This window comes from Sminthopsis crassicaudata, chromosome 2, assembly GCF_048593235.1.
Source record: "Sminthopsis crassicaudata isolate SCR6 chromosome 2, ASM4859323v1, whole genome shotgun sequence".
Lineage (NCBI taxonomy): Eukaryota > Metazoa > Chordata > Mammalia > Dasyuromorphia > Dasyuridae > Sminthopsis > Sminthopsis crassicaudata.
This window is the reverse complement of record NC_133618.1, coordinates 166,288,211-166,310,813: the sequence shown is the minus strand read 5'-3', so window position 1 is coordinate 166,310,813 and position 22,603 is coordinate 166,288,211. Positions and strand designations below refer to the sequence as shown.

At 32.5% G+C, this 22,603-nt stretch overlaps 1 protein-coding gene across 11 annotated transcripts in view; it reads right to left on the bottom strand.

The window, feature by feature from the left end:
• The window catches only part of TASP1 (taspase 1), a 249,334-nt gene that overhangs the window by 164,507 nt on the left and 62,224 nt on the right, over positions 1-22,603 (bottom strand). For all 11 annotated transcript variants that reach the window (XM_074287839.1, XM_074287843.1, XM_074287845.1 and 8 more), the window contains one exon: positions 21,603-21,682. In XM_074287839.1, the coding sequence (XP_074143940.1) occupies positions 21,603-21,682 (80 nt within the window). The remainder of the gene's footprint in view (positions 1-21,602; positions 21,683-22,603) is intronic.

Here is a 22,603-nt window from a genome sequence, read left to right as displayed (position 1 = left end):
TGCCTGGCATGTAGCAGAGTCTCAATAAATGCTAGTTAAATTGATTAGACTATAATATGCTATCTCTAAAAATTTCACTACATAAAAGAAATTTCATTTTATAAAGTAGCCTTCTGAGAAAAATAAATACAAAATAAGGTTAATTCATGAGACCTGCTTTATAAGGTGAATTTCTAAGTCATTGTAAACAGGATAGCAAATGAAAAGAATAATATATAAAGGCATCAATTAATCAATCACAATTTATTAAAAGGCCAAGTGTTTGCCAGGTAGTATGCTAAGCTTTAGGGATGCAAAAAGAGGAAAGATAGTCCTTGCTCTCAAGAAGCTTACAATTTAATGGGGAAGGCAAAGTGAAAACAATTAAATCTACCTGAGGAAATAATTAAATCAGTATAACTTTCAGTAAATAACAGATGACAACATTCACTGAGTATAAGTGCAACCAATACTAGAAACTCTGATCAGGAATGCTACATTTTATCAGAAGGCAGTAAAGTCTCAGTGACATGTCAGAAGACAGAAGGAGTGACGAAGGAAAATTTTAAGATGAAAGCGTGATTAACTAATTGTACTGTTAGATAATAGAAAGAGCCTAAGCCTAAAGGGATAAGAAATAGGACCCAAAAAAAGCAAAGATACAAGAAAGAAGAAAACCTCAGCCACAAATCCAAAGGAGACAATCTGGGCAATGTCAAATGACAGCAATGAAGTAACAAAAAACACAAAAAAAAATTTATAGCAGCTCTTTGTATGGTATCAAAGACTAGAAATAAGGGTATGACTAACAAGAAGGAAACAGCAAAAAAAAAAAAAAAAAGTAATGTCCTAACACAAGGAAAAAGATGACTTCAGAAATATCTGGAAAGAATCATGTGAACTGATGCAGAGTAAAGTGAATAGAATCAGGACTTACTATAATATCAATATTGTAAAAAAAAAAAAAAAATGAATAATTCTGAGACTTAAGAACTAAGATTAAATAATCAACCATGATTCAAAGACTAATGAAGAATATTGCTCACTTTATGACAGAAAGATGATGGACTAATGGTCAGAATAAGAAATACATTTTTGGATGGGATAACTAATGTGGGAATACGTTTTGCTCATGTGATCCAGAGGTCTTATAGTTCTCCTCTTCCTCACTTCCTTGTAAAGGGCTAGAACTGAGCAGATACATTTAACCAAGATAACCTAGCATTTGGGGCTAATTATAAATTGGGCAATACTCTATTAACATGCTTGGAGGATGACCCAGCTCAACTATTCTGTGGTGGCTCCATCAGTAGGTGTGGACAGAGAAGGGTGAGAGAGATCACAGGGTGCAATAGAACAAGCAGATTGATTCTTTGGCGGTGGAGAAAGAGAAAGATGTGGGGATTCCTATATCTAATCCCCTGCTGGTGACCCCAAAAGACCAAGAATAAAGACGTTTGCTTATCCTAACTCCAGCTGATTCTAAGATATCCAGGATACTAAGGCAGTCACTACACTCCCTCTCTTCTTTCATTTTGAATAGCGGGAGGAGGTAGGGGATAGAGAAACAAATGATAAATATTTAATAATTGAAAAAATTAAATTACAAAATAAGAAAAGAGAGCTAAATGAGGTGAAGGAGCAGTATATTGCTTTTGTTGTCCTTTTTTTGTTATTTTTAAGGGGATATAGTAGAAAGCAGTGAGGGAGAACAGGGAGAACAGCACAAGGGAACTTCGATTATATTCCAAATCTAGAGATTAATTGTCCATAATACAAAACATATTTAAAAGATGAGTCAATATATAAACCAACTTTTTAGGTGATTTTGCAAATATATATATATATATATATATATATATATATATATATATATATATATTTAATTTCTAACTTGTAAGATTTCAGTTGAAATAAAAGTCACTATGGACCCTTGATAAGAAAAATCATCCAACGAAAATGACCTTAAGGAAAAGATTTTTAGTTGTGTGTCTAAGATAGAAAACAAAAAAGCCTGGAAGCAGACTAAACTCCAATGGATCTATGTTCTCATTGAATGTGTTTAATGAAGATCCCAAAATCAAAAATTGTATGTAGATCATAAACCATCCTGACCTGCCCATCCTTTGCAATTCATATGTGGACTCATATCTACCAAAAGTAGTTTACTCAATATGCTGGGCATCTTCCTTCCTTCTTTCTTTCTCATGAGAAGAGAATTAAGACCATATGAATATATGGTGAATGCTCTGTTATATAAACATATGCTATTCATATGAAATCATGAGATTTCAATGTTTGAAGATAAAATTAATAAATTAGGATGCATCCCAGAATTTTCTACTATATTCCACAAAAATGTTCATATAACCTTTTTATGAAGACCTAAAGAACCTAATTCCTGAGGCTGCCTAATTCACTGCTAAATAGTTTTAACAATTTGTTCCTTAAACCAAGCCTCAATCTGCTTCTTTCCAGCACCTAACTAATGTTCCCTAACTAGTGTGGGAAAAAGTAGAACAAATCAAATGCTTCTTCCTCATTATCATCCTTCAAATATTTTTAATATCACTATCCCTTTTAGTTTTTCTCCCCATATAAATATTTTTTAATCTTTATCGGTGCCTTTAAAAATTTTTTCTACTTTTCAATAATATTCCCATACAACAAAGTAATGCACTTAAGCAAAACCAATTGGTACAGTTGCTAAATCTGTGTATGCCTCCTTCTATATACATAGTCCATTAACCAGATAAAGGACAAATGGTTGTCTCACCATTAGTCCTATCATTAATTGGTTACTAATATGGCATGAACTTTAATGTCTTTTTTTTTTTTAATGGGAATTCTGATTTAATTGTCTCTCTCCTTTCCCACTCCAGATTACTGAACTGAATAGACTAATTACCTTCAGTGTGGAATTATTGTGCCTTTTAAGGGTTACTGAAAAGTAGGAAATTATCTACATATACGCCATATCTAAAATGCATACTCACCCAAACAGAAAAGTCCTATTTCTTTAAAATCTGTTACATCATAGGTAACTGTTGGCAAATATCAGTCCCCTCTCAATATAACAAACATACACACGTTCCTATCCATCTACTTCTGAAAACCATCAAATTATGGAGTATAGTTGTCCAGATTCTTTCAACCCATTAATCACAAAGCACAGTTATGTCTCATGTCTATGTCGTCAATAGTTACAGAACTGATATAGGAGGAACAAGAAAAAGGAACAAAACATGTACTCAATATCTACTATATGCCAAGTACTATTCTAGGTACTTTACAAATATTATCTCATTTGATCTTCACAATAACCATGGGAGATGAGGTAAGAGGTATTGTTACACCCATTTTACATTTGAAAAAAATTGAAGGAGATAAAGGCTAGCTGGCTTACTCAGGGACACTAAAAAGTACTTGAGGTTGTATTTGAAAGCAACTCTTCCAGATTCCAGACCCAGTGCTCAATCCACTATCCTACCTAGTAGCTGTTTTACTTCCCCAAAAACAAAGCCCCATACAAGACTACAGGATGATTTAATTTTATTACTCTTTTTGGCCTCCCTCCCTCATTCCCTACGTGTAAAAACAAAAAAACAAAAAACAACAACAACAACAAAAACCCAACACTCCCCCACAAAAGAAAAACAAAAATTTTTAAAAGAATATTGTGTACCCATAAACAATATTTCTAAAATTGTTTAGTTCTTTGCATGAAAAATGCTTTGCAGTTGTGTCCTTGAGTTTGTCCTTGCAGGTAGATTCCCAAGTATTTTATGTTGTCTGTTGTGGAATGGAATTTCTCTATTATACTTGGGTTTTGTTAATAATATACAGAAATCCTCATGATTTATGTGAATTTACTTTAAATTCTAAATTAACAACAATAATAATGTTCATTTATTTTCTATACATTTTAGGTGATTTTCTAAGGTTCTCTAAGTATACAAGCGTTATCATACACAAAGTGATAGTTTGGTTTCATTTCCTACTTTTATTTATTTCTTTTCTTTGTCTTATTGCTATAGCTAGTATTTTTAACACAATATTTAAAAATAGTGATGATAATAGACATACTAGCTTCACCCTGATCTTACTGGGAAGTCTTCAAGTTTATAACCATTATAGAGAAAACTTTCTATTGATTTTTGATAGATTATTATTGCTTTCAAGTGTTTTTGAAAGGAATGGGTGTTGTATTTTGTCCAAAACCTTTTCTACATCTATTGAGATAATCATGTGATTTTTAATGTTTTGTAAAAATTAATGTGGTCAATTATGCTGGTAATTTTCCTAATATTGGACAAGTTCTTGCTAATATTTCATTTTAAATTTTTGCATCAATACTCAGGGGAAAAGGCCTACAGTTTTTGCTCTCTTTTTTTTATTCTTTCAGGTTTAATTATCAGAATTATATTTGTGTCAAAAGGATTTTGGTAGGATTCCTTTACCTAATTTTTTTTCAAATACTTTATATAATATTGGGAATAAATGCTCCTTAAGTGTTTGGTGGAATTCATCTGAAAATCTATCTAGTCTTTCCAAATAGATATTTTTTCTTACGGGGTTCATTTATGGAGTATCCAATTTATTTTTCTAAGATAAGATATAAGATATAAGTATTCTATTTCTTCTATTAATCTGACAACTTACATTTTTGTAAATATTCATTCATTTCATTTAGACTTTTAGCCAGTTTTACTCACAAATAATTGGGCAAAATAATTCCTAATAATTGATTTAATTTCAACTTCATTTGTGGTACATTCACTCTTTTCCATTTCAACAAATATGATCATTTATGTCAAACCATACAGAATAAAATAATATATATAAAGCACCTTTTTAAATTGTTGTTCATCACTGAATATTAGCTATCAAACTATCTTTGGTTAACTATTCCACAACCAATGTTAGTTATTATAGCTCTCTTTACTCTTTTCTTTAGTATGCTTCTTCCTTATGTCTTGTGATTTCTCATACAAAGGCTTGTCTTTTATAAACACTGCTTATAAGTTAAAATATTCCTTTCCTTCTCCCTGAAAGAGCAATGAAATATCTAGTATCTGGTGTCATCTTGATGTCTTTGGTCTTCAAGTATTTTCTTTTTTTAAAAAATCATCAGAAAAAAAATAATAAGCAAAAAAAAAAAAAAATCATTGGAGCTAATTCTTTATCACCAAAGGGATATTTGAAGAGAGATGGATCCTCTTCGAGGTTCTTAAGTTATTCTGGATATTTAAAGATGCTTAAAAAAATATACTCTTTTCTTCTAGATATACAAGATCACATAAACTAACATAGCTGGCTAATCACAAATATGGGAAACTCTTGGATGAGGAAATTCCCTCTACCAATAGAGATTGGTTTGTCCCTGAAACTTTATAATTTCTTAATGTTGCTTATAATACCTTAAAGCTAATTGACTTAGAATAACAGAAAGGAAATCAAACATGTCAATTCCGAAGGTTCCCTATAAAATGGGGAAGAGGGAATCAATCAAAGTGACTTATCTAGATTAAGAAATACTAAGGAGACTTTATGGGGTCAGGAGGTTTCACCTACAATACTTATTTACTCTGAAAATTTTCTGATTTTACATTTTCAATTGTTCATACTCCATTATTGATAGAACTTTGGTCATAGACCAATAATTTGATCTGAACATCTTCTCCAGAGTCATATAGCTAACAGTTTTGAAAGATGGGATTTATATCCAAGTTTTTCAGTCTAAGGCCAAATCACTGTCCACTATATTATACTGCCTCTCAATCATCATCATCGTCGTCATCATCATCATCATCATCTCCTCCTCCTCTCTCTCCTTCTTTCTTCTCCTTCCTTCTCCTTTTTTCTTCTTGAATGGATAATTCCAATATGGGAAAATTATTAAATATATAGAGAGTAAATTCTCATTTTTGCCTCCTTAACCCAAATTATAATGTTAAAAAAAATCTATCTAGGGTTTGGTGGTCCTATTTATAGATGGCATTGTATTTATCACATCAAATCTAAGAACATTAAAGAATTCCCTTCATGAGATCCATAACTGATCAAACTACTCCAATTTACAATTCTCTTTTATTGATGACTTCCTTCTTTAGAATGGAAGCTCCTTAAGAACAGGGACTATTTAGCCTACTTCGATTTGAATTCTCAGTGTTTACCACAACACCTAGTACAAAATAAAAATAATGAATGCTCTCTTAAGTAATACTGTATTATTCCAAATATTATAACATTATAGTTTCCAAAGATTAAAATTTACATGTGATACAAAGTACAATAGAAATATGTACAGTGAGTATAACCAGACTGCCATGTATTTTCAACAATGACCTCTGTACTCAAAAAATAACACCAAAAATATCCAGGAACTACATGGTCAGGAAAGGAGTTGGACCAGTCATACAGCAAGAGAAAGAAAATAGATTGACAATTTATTCTACATTACATAACATGTGAAGACACATAGAAAAAAGCCTCTAGCATATCAGATAGATCCCATATGGTGCCTCAGTAGGAAAATGTGGACAAAAACTATAGAGCACGAGAAATTGTGAATGGGCTGGGAACTGTAATAATGGAGAAAAAATAGTCACATGAGTGAAGGTAGAAAGGACTACTTAGATACTTTATAAATTACACATCTAATCAATTGTATTCTTAAGAGTTTCAAAATTAACTTCTTTTTTTTACTCCACACATAAATAATCTATACTCTTCTCTTTGATTATGTTTATTTTATAGAATTAATATTTTATATTAATATTCTATTGTTCTATAAAAAATGAACAAGCTTATTTTAGAAAGCCAGAAAGATTTATATGAATTGATGCTGAGTAAAAAAAGCAGAAAAAAGAAAATATTGTACACAGCAACAGCAAGACTGTGCAGTTCAGTGATCCAAGGGAATCCCAATAAACTTTGGATGGAAAATGCCATCTGCATCCAGACAGAGAACTATAGAAACTGAATATAAATTAACACATTATGGTTTTTTTCTTTTTTTTCCTTCTGTTTTTTTAACATAATTTTTTTCACTCTTTTTATTGTTTGCTTACATTTTGTATTCATTCTCATTTTTTCTTGTACATAATTATATTTGTGAAAATAAATATAGAGGAATTACACATGTTTAACATATATTGGATCACTTGCCAACTGGGGAGAGGATGGAGGAAGGAGGGTAAAAAATTAGAACACAGAATTTTGAAAGGGTGAATGTCGAAAATTGTCCATATGTATATTTTGAAAATAAAAAGTTTTAATTAAAATTTTTTTAAAATTCCATTTGGGTACCTTTTCCAGGAAATAAAAGGTAGCTTCTTGTTTAATTTTGCTTTATGTTGCCTTTTATTGCAGAATTAAAGATCTGCACATGTGCTATGATTTCTTCCAAATGTAGACAGTTTTGATCACTAGAACAAATAATAAGAATAAATAATAAGAAGAATAAATGTTTGATGAAAGATAATTGCAAAGAAGTCTAGGAAGACTTGTATGAACTGATTCAGAGTAGACTGATCAGTGTTAAATAATTATTTTTAAAAAGACAAAAAAGTTTGAAGGCTTTAAGAAGAACTCAATGGAATGGCCATGCACAATTACCAAGAATCAAAGATATCTTCTGACTGACTAATGACCACCAAGATTATGCTAAAGAAATATTATAGAGTGGGAAAAAAACAGAGAGTAGGTATATAAAGGAAATCAAACCTGTCAATTCCTAAGGTCTTATATGAAATGGGGGAAAAAATTAGACTGACTTATCTAGATTAAGAAACACTAAGGAAACTTTGTTGGATCAGGAGGTTTCACCTACAGTACTTATTTACTCCTAGAACCTTCCAATTTTTCATTTTCAATTTTTAATATTCCATTACTGATAGAACTTTGGTCATAGACCAATAACTTGATCTGAACATCATCACTTCCATCCCAAGTTGCTAACATCTCAAGTTAAAACTGTGAAGGCATTTTCTTAATGAAACAATGACTACCAATGATTATTGTGAGGATCAAAAGAGATAAGTTGAAGTCAAATTAGACAATAAAGTACTCTAAAAACCTTATAGTGCTATAGAAAATCGCCATATCTGATATCTTCAAAACACTCTTTTGAGTTAACATAGGATAAATAATGCCCCTATTTTACAGATAAAGGTCTAGATCCAGAGAGTACAAGGGATTAACTAACAAGTCAGTAACAAAGTTATGAATCAACAGTATTTTAATACTCCAGAACGTTTGAAAGTTGGCATGTTGCGGATAGAGATAAATACATTAAATCTAGTATATCACTTAACTGTATGTATTTAATAAGTGCTAGAAATTATGCCACAATATTAAACTATTACCTGTTAGGATTACTAAGTGAGAACTGAGGTTGTCTGGACAGTGACAAGGTGAGAATTCAGGTTTTCTGGACAATTACAAGGTGAGAACTCAGGTTGACTTGATAGAGGGGGCAAGCTCATTGGCTGGGGTGGTTCTTCCCAGAAGCCCTTGCATTATCCCACGCCCATTCTCTGGGAGGATAAAAAGAGACAGCATTGGGCGCAAAGAGCAGATCGGCCTGGAGAAGGATAAGAGCTGGAGGAGATTCAGAGCCAGGATTCAAGAGAAAGACTCTGAATTGCATCAGGCTTGACGGGGCTCTCTGCAGGAAGGGAAGTCACTTCTTTGGACAAGAGTTAACAGCAACTGCCTGGAGACAACGGTTCACTACAGGAAGAAGAATCTGTCTGAGAGATTTGAGTAGACACAGCAGATCTCTTCCCAGAGAGCGATCCGGCAGCTTCTGGAGACAACAGCACGCTACATTTGGCGCCCAACGTGGGGCGCCAATTGTAGCGAGCTGTCGTCTCTAGAAGCTGCCGGATCGCTCTCTGGGAAGAGATCTGCTGTGTCTACTCAAATCTCTCAGACAGATAATTTATGATTATTTGATTATGTTATATACTTCTAGCATGCGTTATGTTACTATGTTACTATATGCTTATGTAATTTATGTAATTATCTGTAATACTTCCCATATTGATGGATTTATGTTTCAAGGTCATTTATGTAATTATCTGTAATACTTCCCATATTGATGGATTTATGTTTCAAGGTCATGACTGTCCTATGTTCTAAATCAAAAGAAAAGGGGAGATGTTAGGATTACTAAGTGAGAACTGAGGTTGTCTGGACAGTGACAAGGTGAGAATTCAGGTTTTCTGGACAATTACAAGGTGAGAACTCAGGTTGACTTGATAGAGGGGGCAAGCTCATTGGCTGGGGTGGTTCTTCCCAGAAGCCCTTGCATTATCCCACGCCCATTCTCTGGGAGGATAAAAAGAGACAGCATTGGGCGCAAAGAGCAGATCGGCCTGGAGAAGGATAAGAGCTGGAGGAGATTCAGAGCCAGGATTCAAGAAGGAAGACTCTGAATTGCATCAGGCTTGACGGGGCTCTCTGCAGGAAGGGAAGTCACTTCTTTGGACAAGAGTTAACAGCAACTGCCTGGAGACAACGGTTCGTTACAGGAAGAAGAATCTGTCTGAGAGATTTGAGTAGACACAGCAGATCTCTTCCCAGAGAGCGATCCGGCAGCTTCTAGAGACGACAGCTCGCTACACAAATCATTTCCAATTGAGTAGTAATGAACTGAACCAGCTACACCCAGCGAAAGAACTCTGGGAGATGACTATGAACCACTACATAGAATTTCCAATCCCTCTATTTTTGTCTGCCTGCATTTTTTATTTGATTTTTTATTTCCTTCACAGGCTAATTGTACACTAAGTGACTTGCCCAGGGTCACACAGCTAGGAAGTGTTAAGTGTCCGAGATAAGACTTGAACTCAGGTCCTCCTGAATTCAAGGCTGGTGCTCTATCCACTGCACCACCTAGCTGCCCCAATTGTACACTATTTCAAAGTCTGATTGTTCTTGTGCAGCAAAATAATTGTATGGATATGTATACATATATTGTATTTAACATATACTTTAACATATTTAACATGTATTGGTCTACCTGCCATCTGGGGGAGGGGGGTGGGAAAGAGGGGGAAAAGTTGGAACAAAAGGTTTTGCAATTGTCAATGCTGAAAAATTACCCATGCATATATTTGGTAAATAAAAAGCATAATTAAAAAAAAGAAAATTAATTTATAGTTGATAGGAAATCTACATTAAAGTTGGAAACTTTCTCTCAAAAAAAAAAAAAAAAAGAATAGCAGCATAGTAAAGTAAATGAACTCAAGTGTCCTTGGAGTCAGGAAGACTTGATTCATGAGATGCCCCTAACATATATCAACCATATGACTACCAGCAAGTCACTTAATTTCTTAGGGCCTAGGACATTCTAAGACTGTGAATTACTGAAGACTTTCAGATTTCTTCAGTTTCTAGTTGACAGTTCCATTCATTGGTATAAAAGTTAACTGGGAAAACATAATTAAATTTATTGAAGAATACTACAGAATGTACAACCTCTTAAATCTCTAAAAGTTTTTAAGAGAACTGTGGAATCTGGTTGGTTTTTTGGAGGTCTCTGGACCAGCCTTCTTTTCAGTTCAGTAATCACCACGAGAATAGCCAGGTGTTAAAGTCCAAATTCTTTATTGTCTCCTTGCCTGGGGTCCGGTTAACTGTTTTGAGGCCCTTCAGATGGGCTTTGGTCTCAGTGGGAGGAGTAGGAGGATAGGCCAGTCACCATGAGGCTGATAAAGATGGAATGAACGTCTCTCCTTGGCTCCAAGAGCTTGAGCTCCTTCCTCCAGTCCTCTGGACTCTGGCTGAGTTTGTCCCAGTTTATATGCTCTATTTTAATTACATCATAGGCATGAATATTGCAGAACAATATTAAGTACTAAGTACATGTACTGAACTAGAGAATTATTAATCACCATGCTAAACTGGATAACTATTGTCTTTATCAATTCCACTGAGTTAGCACCTTATAAGAATCCTTGTTTTAAGTATGGAGTTCTGGCTCATAACAGAATAATATCAGAGTAGATCAGAAAACTATAGGTTCTCCCAATTTCCTACACACACACACACACACGCACGTGCGCGTGCAAAAAAAAAAAAAAAAAAAAAAAGTCAGATGATACCTCAAAGTGAAAATAGAATAGGAAAAACAGATAAGATTTGTGGTAAAACAGTTGTCTTCCTTAGACAACTTGAGAGGACTTCAGAAGAGATTTAAGTCTCCAGATGTGGAGGTTTGAACTGACTGAAGTGCAAACACCCCCAACCATACTCTGATGAATCAACAAACAGCCTCAGAAACTTCCATCTCAGGACAAAGTTGGGATGGGATAATTGAGTAGGGGAAGATTGCAGGATGCCAGGTACAGCAGTGCTGACCAGATATAATCTCAGGATGTGGCTGCAGGAGGTAAGGAGCAAGCACATGCACAGTGAGTGCTGTAACTGAGGAGAGGGGACTCTGTTGGCTATGGACCCTTGCAAGAGAACAGATCCCTGGTTTTAGTTCTAAGACAGAGAGGAGAACTACAGTTTGCAGCCACTGAAACAATGGCAGGGAATAAGATCATGTCAGGGCAGTGTGACTAGGGGGCCTAACTGCAGCTTAATGGTGGAAAGGACTACTGCTCAAGATTGGAACCTGGACAAGGCTCAGAAAAGAACAATAAGAAGAATCTGAGGTCTGGGGCACCATTCTCCATAAGGGACTAGAACTTGATTATAATAATAATAAGCTGCTAAAAATTAAAATGAGTAAGCAAAGGAAAACCCCACCACTGACAACTGCTATGGGGATAGAGAAGATGTGAGTTCAAAAGCCACTTTTTTTTTTCCCCAAAGAGAAATACCAAATTGTCACAAGTTGAAAAAGCTTTCTTCTAAGAATTTCAAAAGGACTTTAAAAGTCAAATAAGAGACTGAGATAAAAATAAGGGGAAAAAAGAGCAATCTAAGAAAATTAAGAATATTATGAGAAGAAAGTCAACCAATTGGAAAAAGGGATCCAAATATTTAAGGAAGAAAATAACTCCTTGAAAATTAGAAATGGGAAGCTAATAATGTTACAAGACACACAAACATACAAAATAATAAAGCAAAATGAAAAGAATAGAAGAGAATGTGAGACATCTCATTAGAAAAACAACTGATCTGGAGAACAGATTAGGAAGAAAAAATGTAAAAACTACGGAACAACCTGAAAATTAGAATCAAAAAAAGATAGAATATTAATACAATATTATAAGAAATTATTAAGGAAAATTGCCCTAAGGTTCTAAAATTAAAGGATTAAGCAGAAATAGAAAATAAAAATCTAATAATTACCACCTGAAAAAGATCCCAAGAATATCATAACCAAGTTTCAAAACTTCCAGATTAAGGAGAAAATATTACAAGCAACAAGTGAATTCCAACACCCATGGTTAGACAACAGGACCCTAGTCGACTATCTTTTTCTATGAAGGACTAGCCCACTTCCAATGAACAAAATCACCCTGAATAATTAGGATATGTTTGTCAGATGATCACACAATTAAATTGAGAAAAAATAGATCTCTTTTAAAACTGTATGTATAAAAGCAGGGCCTTCCCTTTACTCTCTAAAGTCTTACCCATGGAATGCACAGATTACCAGAGAATTTCCTAATCAGGACTCTGCAGGCTAAACTGGGACTTCCCACCTGTGTGATACAGAATCAAGTTTTTTCCCTAATTTGGTGATGTATACTTCTTTCTTTCTTTCTTTTATTAAACTTTATTTCTTAATTAGTTTAAGAATGTCTTTATTCACTATGATCCAAACCAAAATTAAATTCTTTGCTGCAGCACATTGCTCCACAGTAATATAACTACTACTATATGTGAAAATGTTATTAATACTCTTAAGATAATCATGATTACTTGGATAGTTTGAAAGAAAGGCTATGGCTGGCCTGAATAAAATAGGATGATTCTAAAAACAAACAAACAAACAAACAAACAAAAACAAAAAAAAACTGGGTGAGAAGAGGTTTTTTAAAAAGCCATTATCTAATTAAAATGAGATAATGAAATCACTATAGATCAAAGAAATGCAAATCAAGACAACTCTGAGATATCACTACAAACCTGTCAGATTGGCTAAAATGAAGTAAAAGATAATTGTTGGAGGGTATATGGGAAAACTGGGACACTGATACATTGTTGGTGAAACTGTGAATGGATACAACCATTCTGGAGAGCAGTTTGGAACCATGTTGAAAAAGTTATCAAACTGTGCATAACCTTTGATCCAGCAGTATTTCTACTGGGCTTATATCCCAAAGAGATCTTAAAAGAGGGAAAGGGACTCCCATGTACAAAAATGTATGTGGCAGCCCTTTTTATAGTGGCAAGAAACTGGAAACTGAATGGATGCCCATCAACTGGAGAATGGCTCAATAAATTATGGTATATGAATGCTATGGAATACTATTGTTCTGTAAGAAACAACCAGCAGGATGATTTCAGAAAGGCCTAGAGAGACTTACATGAACTGATGCTGAGTGAAATGAGCAGAACCAGGAGATCATCATACACAGCAACTACAAGACTATCTGATAATCAATTCTGATGGACATAGCTCTCTTCAACATTGAGATGATTTGGACCAGTTCCACTTGTACAGTAATGAAAGAACCACCTACACCCAGAGAGAGAACCATGGGAACAGAGGGTGGAACACAGCATAGCATTCTCACACTCTCTGTTATTATTTGCTTGTATTTTGTTTCTTTTTTTTCTCAGTTTTTCTTTTTTTTCCTTCTTGATCTTATTTTTCTTGCGCAACCAGATGGCTGTGTGAATATGTACACATATTGGATCTGGCATGTATTTAGAATATTTGGCATGTATTGGACCGCCTGCCGGGTGGGGAAGGAGATGGGGGAAGCAGGGGAAAAATTTGTGACAGAGGGTTATGCAGGGCTCAATGTTGAAAAAATTACCCATGGATATGTTTTGTAAATAAAAAGCTTTAATTTTTAAAAAAGCCATTATCTCATTAAAAATGAGGTATGAAAGGAAGAACTGATATAAAAGAAATAAGTCAGGATGAAGGGTTGGTGAAGCTGCAATCTTACTCTCATTGAAAAATGGGTTAAAGAGGGAATAACTTATATTTAGAAATGTATAAAAGTCTTCTAAATTTATAAAGGAATAAGAGGATCAAGAAATAGGATAAGGGAAAAACTTTTACAAGGCTGTATGGATTAAGAATTATGAGGATAAGGGAGAAAACAAAGAAGGTACTCTTACAGGGTTTAGTAGATTAAGAAAAAAGTGGAGAGTGTGATGGTCAAAAAGTAAATTACATATACCTGGGAAGCCATAGGGTAAAAAGAACAAGAAGCACAGTGAGAGGAAAAAAAATATGATAGAGAATAATATACAATAAGTTATTATAAATTTAAAAGTGAAAGGGATGAATTTATCCATAAAAAGGAATTTACCATAAAACAGATAGATGTATTTAAAAATCTGAATTCAACAATGATGCTTATAAGAAATACAATTTTTAAAAATGAGAGATAGAGTTAAAATAAAGGACTGCAACATAATGTATTATGCTTCAGCAAATGTTAAAAAAAAAAAAGTAGGACTAGCAATCATGATGTCAGATGAAGTTAAAGGTAAAATAGATTTAATTAAAAGAGAAAAATAGGAAACTACACTCTATGTTCCCAATATTATTCAGTATTTTTAAACCATTTAAAAGTATAAAATACGTAAGAGTATTCCTGCCAAAATAGACTAGTTTAAAACTGAACTACTTAAAATATTTAACTATTTAAAATAATTATAAAACACTTTATTCAAATAAAGTCAGATTTAAATAATTGGAGAAATATTCATTGTTCACGAATACGCAAAGCTAATATAATGAAAAAAATTACAATTTTACCTAACCTAATTATTCAATTTCATCTACTCAATGTCATTCCAATTAAATTACTAAAAAAGAAAATGTATTTTACTGAGTTAGAAAAGTAGTAACAAATTCATCTGAAAAAACAACAGGTCAAGAAACTAATTAAAAAAAAATGTAAAGGCAAGAGGATCAGCAGTAACAGACTTTGAACTATTAAGTCAGTCAATATCAAAACTATCTAGTATTGACTAAGAAACAGATAGAACAATGGAACTAAGTAAACATACAATACATAGTATTAAGGCTTATAGTAAAAATGTGTTTGACAAATGTAAAATTTTAAGTTTTAGGAATAAGAATTCATTATTGTATTAAAAGTTGTTGGGAAAGCTAGAAAGCAGCAGTATCTTAAACCAAAGATAAGGTCAAAAGTCTTAGATATAAAGGAAGACATCACAAGAAAATTAGAAGAACATGGAACATATTACCTATTAAACTCATGAATGGGAAAACAATTTGTAAAGAGTATTGTGAAGCATAAAATGAATAATTCTGATCATATTAAATTAAAAAGCTTTTGTATAAAATAAAACTAATATTAGAAGGAGAACAAAATGGGAAAAATTTTTCATAAATAATTCTCAGATGAAGGTCTCATTTCTCAATATAAAGAACTTGGTTGAACATATACAAGTGATTCCCCAATTAATAAATGGTCAAAGGAAAAGAACAGGAAATTTTCTGATAAAAAAAATAAGAACTACAGAATTATGAAAAAAATATTCTAGATGATGATTAATTAGGGAAATAAAAATTATAACAATTTTAAGAAATCATCTTATACATATCAGTTTGGCTAAAATGATAAGATGCCTTTCAATTGGGAGATGACTAAACAAGTTATAATATATGATTGTGATGGAATACAATTGTGCTAAAAGAAATAATTGGTTGATTTTTAGAAAAACACCTATGAAGGAAGATGCTATTCACCTCCAGAAATGAATAACAGAAATATTATAGTATGGTCTTTTACATATATGTATGTTTGCATATACAAATATATATGTGTATATATAAAATTCATATTTAATTGTAATCTTCTCTAATACAGGGTAGGAAGGAGGGGGAGAAAAATAAAATAAAAAGTGCAAAGCAAAGAACAAAAGTTAGAAGAAAGTTCAGAAAAGCTGGGTAGTACTGAAAACAATGTGTAGTATTTACTATATAGTTGTTTTTGTTTTTTTTTTTTTAAGTAAACAGTCTGAAATGGAAATGTACGATTCTATATTGAATCCTTTCTTTATGTTCAGCTGTGTACTTGCTTTCTTGCTTTATATTTGTTTCAAATTAATAAAAATTGAACTTTTAAAAAAAAGTTTTAAAAAATTTAATACCTAATATGTTTGCTTTTTGTGGCAATCATTTTTAGAAGATTTGACGTAAAGTCCACAATATTTTAATACATTTATTGATAATGAATCATGAAACCACACATTTATCATAATGGATATTGACAACACTTCTAAAAAACAAATGATTATTCCAAGTCTACCCTTGATAGACCCTAGGTTTTCATTAAGGTTCAAAACAGATAAGTTCCCAGACCAATGAAGAGTATTTCTCTAGCTTTCAGGAGAAATTTTTAAATATGGTATATGTGATAAGTTATCTGTTCTTTTCTGTAATGTCATACTCCAAGTTACCTGCTTCTGTAAAATGGTATCTGTTAAATCATGTATGATTTTGACTGTGGTTCATTCAAAAGTTGTTTTGTTATATCCCATCTCCATTTAGGAATTTCTATAATTTTGGAAAAATTCTGCATCTCACTCTATAAATATATTTACTGGTAAGAGACAGAGTCAAGATGGCAATGTAGCAAAGAGAATTCCTGTATTGCACCACCCACTGCAAACAAAACAAAACAAAACTCTCCTTCAACCATATCTAGAAAATGCCCCAGTCCTGACAGAGAAATCTAGGAAAAAAAAATAATAAAATGAGTTATTTGCCCAGTCTAGCTTAGCAGAGAAACAGAAAGAAAAGTCCTATGGACAATTAAGATGTTGGAGCATGCAAACTCCTGGAACACTCAAGCACCAATGGATCAGGACAAGAAAAGGTCCCAAATTTGTTATAGGGCACCATGAGAACTACATGAGGGAACCACACCTGGCAGTTTTGTCACTTACCACACAGCTCCAGTCACAAATCTAGAGCCTACTAAGATAGAGAACTTTGCCAGGAAGTGTTTTTCCCAATTAGAAAGTTACCTAAGCAGTATACAGAGAAAAAGAGGAAATTTAAAAATAAGCAAGCAGAAATTTGGCTCAGACCCTAGGAGTAGGAGTCTCAATTAGGCTTCAATTCAACCTGTACAGGAATAATCAGAGCAAACATCCTAGGCCAAAGGAGAGCCTAGTAGTCTGACACTCGGAAATGTTTAAATCCAACAATATTCTACTATTGCTCAATCATTAAGCCAAGTCACAAATGTGCAGAACAGTCATACTTTTCCCAAGGATGAGACCACACTGGGAACACTAAAAGTTTATAGATCCCCAGCTTGTCTTGTCTTGGAATAACCCAATCTTTAATATCCCAAGATAGCAGCAACAAGACCAGCCCATACTTTTCCTTCAGAAGTTCACAGACTCCAGTTATGATATCAAAACCAAAGTCATGAAGGAAGCTGTTAGAATGAACAAAGAAAAAAAGAATCTTGCCATAAAAAGCAATTATGGTATCAAAGTCAAGACATAGATACAAAAGAAGAGAATGACTTCAAAATACCTAAAAGACAAAGCAAAATATAACTTAAGCACAAATGCAACCAGAAATTCTAGAAGATATAAAGCAAGCATTTTTCTTTTAAAAAAAAAAAAATTTCAAATGTTTTTATAAGTAAAAGGAGAGTATTTTCAAAAAACTGGAAAAGAAATGAAACTATATAATAAAGAATTGCAAAGGAAATTACCAGCTTGGCATAAAAAGTATAAAATCTTGCCCAGGCAAGAGACTCCTTAAAAATTAGAATAGACCCAACAGGAAATAATGATTTCATGAAACAAGAAGAAATACTGCTACTACTACTATTAATAATAATAAAATTAAAATGAAGAAATATGAGGTATCATTATAAAAACAACTGACCAGGAAAACATATCAAGGAGGAAAAAAATCCAAGAATTGGACTATCTAAAAGCCATGACAAAAAAAAATAAAAATCTTGCTATCATATTTCAAGGAATTATAAAACAGTCCAGATCTCTTAGGATCACATTATAAAGTAGAAATAGAATCTACTAAACAATTTTTGAAAGAAACCTCAAATCAAAATTCTCAGTGCTTCTTCAGCTCAATTCAGGGCTTTCAAATCAAAGAAAAACTACTGCAAGCAATCAAAAAGAAATAATTTAAGAAATGAGGAACCACAGTCAAAAATCATACATGATTTAACAGATACCATTTTACAGAAGCAGGTAACTTGGAGTATGACATTACAGAAAAGAACAGATAACTTATACATCAAAAGTGAGTATAATCATACAGCAAGAAAGATGGTAGTAGAGAGAATGCAGAGTTAAATTAGGGGACTTTCAAGCACTCTTAATGAAAAAACAAGAGCTGTTCACATAGCAATTTTGAAATTCAAGCATAGGCATGAATAGAAAAATAAAAAGGTAAAAATGAATGAATAATAATGGACTACATTAGAATAAACTGCTTATAGTCAAATATGGTAAGATAATAATACATGGGTCCCTTCTGAAACGTATCATCATCAAGGAGTCTGATGATCATCAAAGAGAGTTGAATCAGATGACTCCTGGGAGTTGTTCAATTATGTGTTGATGTTAAGAGAAAAATGGAAGATGAATTTCCTCTCCACTCAGCAGAAAGAAAGGGAAAAAAAATTAGGGTAAATAACAGCATATAACCTAGGTTCACAAATAAACACTTGAATATCACTCTCATTTGAGCTGATGGAAAGAAGGATATACAATATACACATGATTATAAATATTTCAACGATTTCAATAAACAGGAAAATATGAGGGAAAGGGGCAGAAAGGAGAAAAGAAGATTAGAAGATTAGATTGAAGGAAAGATTAGTCTAAAGCATTACAAATTAAATTAAGATACAAAAAAAAAATTCTTTTTTTTTTTTTTAAGGTGGCAAGTAATGGGAATCTGAACAGGTGCCCACAAATTGAGGAATGGATGAATAAGTCATGGTATAAGATGTGACAATACTATTTATTGTATAATAAGAAATTATGAAGGAGATTGTAAAGGGCTGAAACTCTGAATAAGTGCACTGGAATCAGACAACCAAACAAATAAGGCTAATCTTCATGTTTCTTTGACATAATATACATTCAAAAAACAACAAGAATTAAAAAGAAAATAAAATAAGCAGTGAAATGTGGGCATGATTATCCAAAAGAATAATCTAGCAAATACCAATAATAAGCAAGATACTTCATATATACATGGCTCATCAGTATATATTTCTACTAATACAAACCCCACAACAGCCTAGTCTATAAGCTAATGTGTTTGATTCAATAACTGGCAAAACTGTAGAACTTATTATCATTAAAGAAATGGTTAATGACTGACTAGAAATAAGAGCAATGCTTTTTTTAAAAAAGGCAGAATGATTTCATCAAATTATATAATAATAATGATGACTTATTACTATAACAGTATCATTTATATAGCACTTAAAATATTTAAAGTGCTTCATATATTTTATTTCATTTGATCCTGACCACAACCCTGTGACTAAAAGGCTATAACCTCCATTTCATGTATGAATAAATAGGTTAAGAGGGTTATATGACTAGTCTAGGATAAGACTTAAGTGTATAAAGTAGGATTTAAATCCAGGTATTCCTGAATTCAAGTACTGTTGTCTATCCACTATACCATCTAGCTGCATCAAAAGAATATTGTATATTTTTATCTCTGGCAGTATGATCAACGTGACTCTTGGTGTACTTAACTGTATTCCTCTATTAAAATGGACAATGACCAATGGTCAACAGGTGAAAGAGAGAAAAAGTGACATAATGAATGTGGAAAAAAAAAAACAAATAGGCATCGATAAACCCTAAAACAAACAAAAAAAGATGTTGCTCCCAACTAATCTATAATTTATCCAAATTTAAGTTAAATATTTTTTTAATGTCTCAAACTATAATGAAAGTAAAGAGAGAGTTAGGAGCTGAGCAACAGGACAGTTAGGTGAATATGTAACTTGTTAAATGTCATAACACATATAAATCGCTAGGGGAACTCCAATGGAGATCTTCTTCTCAGTTACACAGAATCATTAAGGACTCATTCAGTGTTATTGGAAATGAGTTCTCCAGTGGAATTTCCAGATGTGGTCTTGATTAATCCTGTGATATTGAACATTTTTATTGGTGACTTGGATGAATATATAATATAATCCTTACCAAATTTGTAGATGACCCATAGTTGGAAAGGACATTAAACATACTAAATAGGCAAACTGAAGGCTTAAAATCTTCATGACCTGACTTTAGGCAGAATTGAGAAAAAAATTTAGTAAAGATAAATATAAAACCTTACACTCAATTTCACAAACGTGAGTTACAAAAGTTCAGAAAATGTAGGTTTTAGAAAAATGAAAATTAATAACTCAGCAAGATGAAATAGCAGCCATGAAAGTCTCTGAAAACTTGTATTATGTTTAAAAAGGCACAATACTCACAAATTAAGGTGATAATATCATTGTACTCTGCTCTCATCACATCTAAATACTGTTCAGTTCTAGAGACATTTTAAGAATATTGATAAGTATATGATAATGTTCTTATAAATAGGAATGCTCAACTATTAGAAGACTTAGAACAAAATTACTATACATAAATCTGTGAAGGGCTATCATTTAAAAGGAAGATGAACTTGTACTTTAAGAAAAAGCACTAGGTACCTAGATGAATACAAGATGGAGCAAATTTAGAGCCAATGAAAGGAAAACCTTAGCAACTACCAGAACAGTCCAAATGTAAAAAACTGTTTCAAAAGGGAACAAGTTCACACTTATCAGAGATCTCCAAGCAAAGAAAAGGAGGAAAATCACTAAGGTATGTTACAGAGATTTTTTTTTTTTTTAGGTAGAAATTGAATTCACTCCATCATAATTTCTTCAGTAAGTCATACTGACAAAGAGATGAACTTTCATATTAGTAAAATTAAATACTGCAGCATTTTCTCTTGGTTTATTCAAGTGGAACTTTGAAATTATCTCTTTACTCTAACTCAGTACTACTTTTTCATGTAGATTAAGCACTAAGTAAAGCTTACTTATATAGAGATCATTTCTTCCAACTAAAAAACTAAATGCTCATCTTCCAATAGCATTGACTCTTAATTTATAACAATACCAGAAACAGACCATAACCATAATTTTCAAGTATCTAAATGTTTCAAACTTATTTTTAAACCATTTAAAATAAACTTTTTATCTCATTTTTTAAAAAAGTACTTGGGATACTTCCTCCCATGACTCTCAGAGTTTCAGGTTGACTACAATGGAATCAAAATAACCTCTTAAAGATAAGTATTGAAATAAATACTGTAACATTTGGATTTTTTATATACATCTACTCTGTTTTTTTTAATTGACAACATAAGCAAGTACTTTCCTGAGCCTGCATGGGTATACATACTCACATTCCTTAATTTCTTCAAAGGCTTTACTCACTTGTAGTCATAACACTTGGAGAACAGGAGGGTATTCCATGATCCACTGCCCATCTATAGGCTCCTTCTCCAACTAAAAAGCTAAAAAGTCAAAAAAGAACACTGATAAATTCAGTGTCAGCAAACCTAAAAACAGACAGTATTAAAAATTTATACTGGGAAAACCTAAGAAAGGTGGTACACTTAAAATATAATTAGGAAAATGCAGATTTACTTTAAAATGAAATAAAAATATGCCTGGACATTTTAAGTGGATAATTTCAATTACATTAAATTTCTATTTTTTTTTAACAAGTAAAACATATGAAGACAAGATCAGAAGGACAAGAAAAAATCAGGGGAGGGGGAAATTTCTACAGAGAATTTATCAGATAAGGGTCTCATATCTAAAATACATAAAGAACTTTGTCAAATCTATAAAGCTATTAGACATTTCACAACTTTATAAAGAATATGAATGGGCAGTTTTCCAATGAAGAAAATAACCCAACTTATACTCATGAAAAAATGCTCTAAATCATTGATTAAAGAAATAAAAATTAAAACAACCTTGAGATATAATTTTATGCCTTCCAGATTGGCTAAAATAATTATAGAGTAAAGTGACAAATATTGGATGGGATGTGGGAAATTTGAGATACTAATTCATTGTTGGCGAAATTGTGAATTGATCCAACCATTTTGGAGAGCAATCTGGAATTATGCCTAAAGAGATATTAAATTACTTATATTCTCTGACCAAACAATATCACTACTTTATCTATTTCCAAAGATAATAAGGGAAAAGGAAAAGAATCTTTATGTTCCAAAATGTTTATAGCAGCTCTCTGTGTGGTGGCTAACAGGAAATTACAAGGAAGCCTATCAACTGGGTAATAGTTGTAGTATATGATTGTGATATTGTGTACTATAAGAAATGATAAGCTTGATGTTAGATTTGTATGAAATAATAGAGAAATGAGCATAATTACGAGAGAATATTGTATCAACTACAGCAATAGT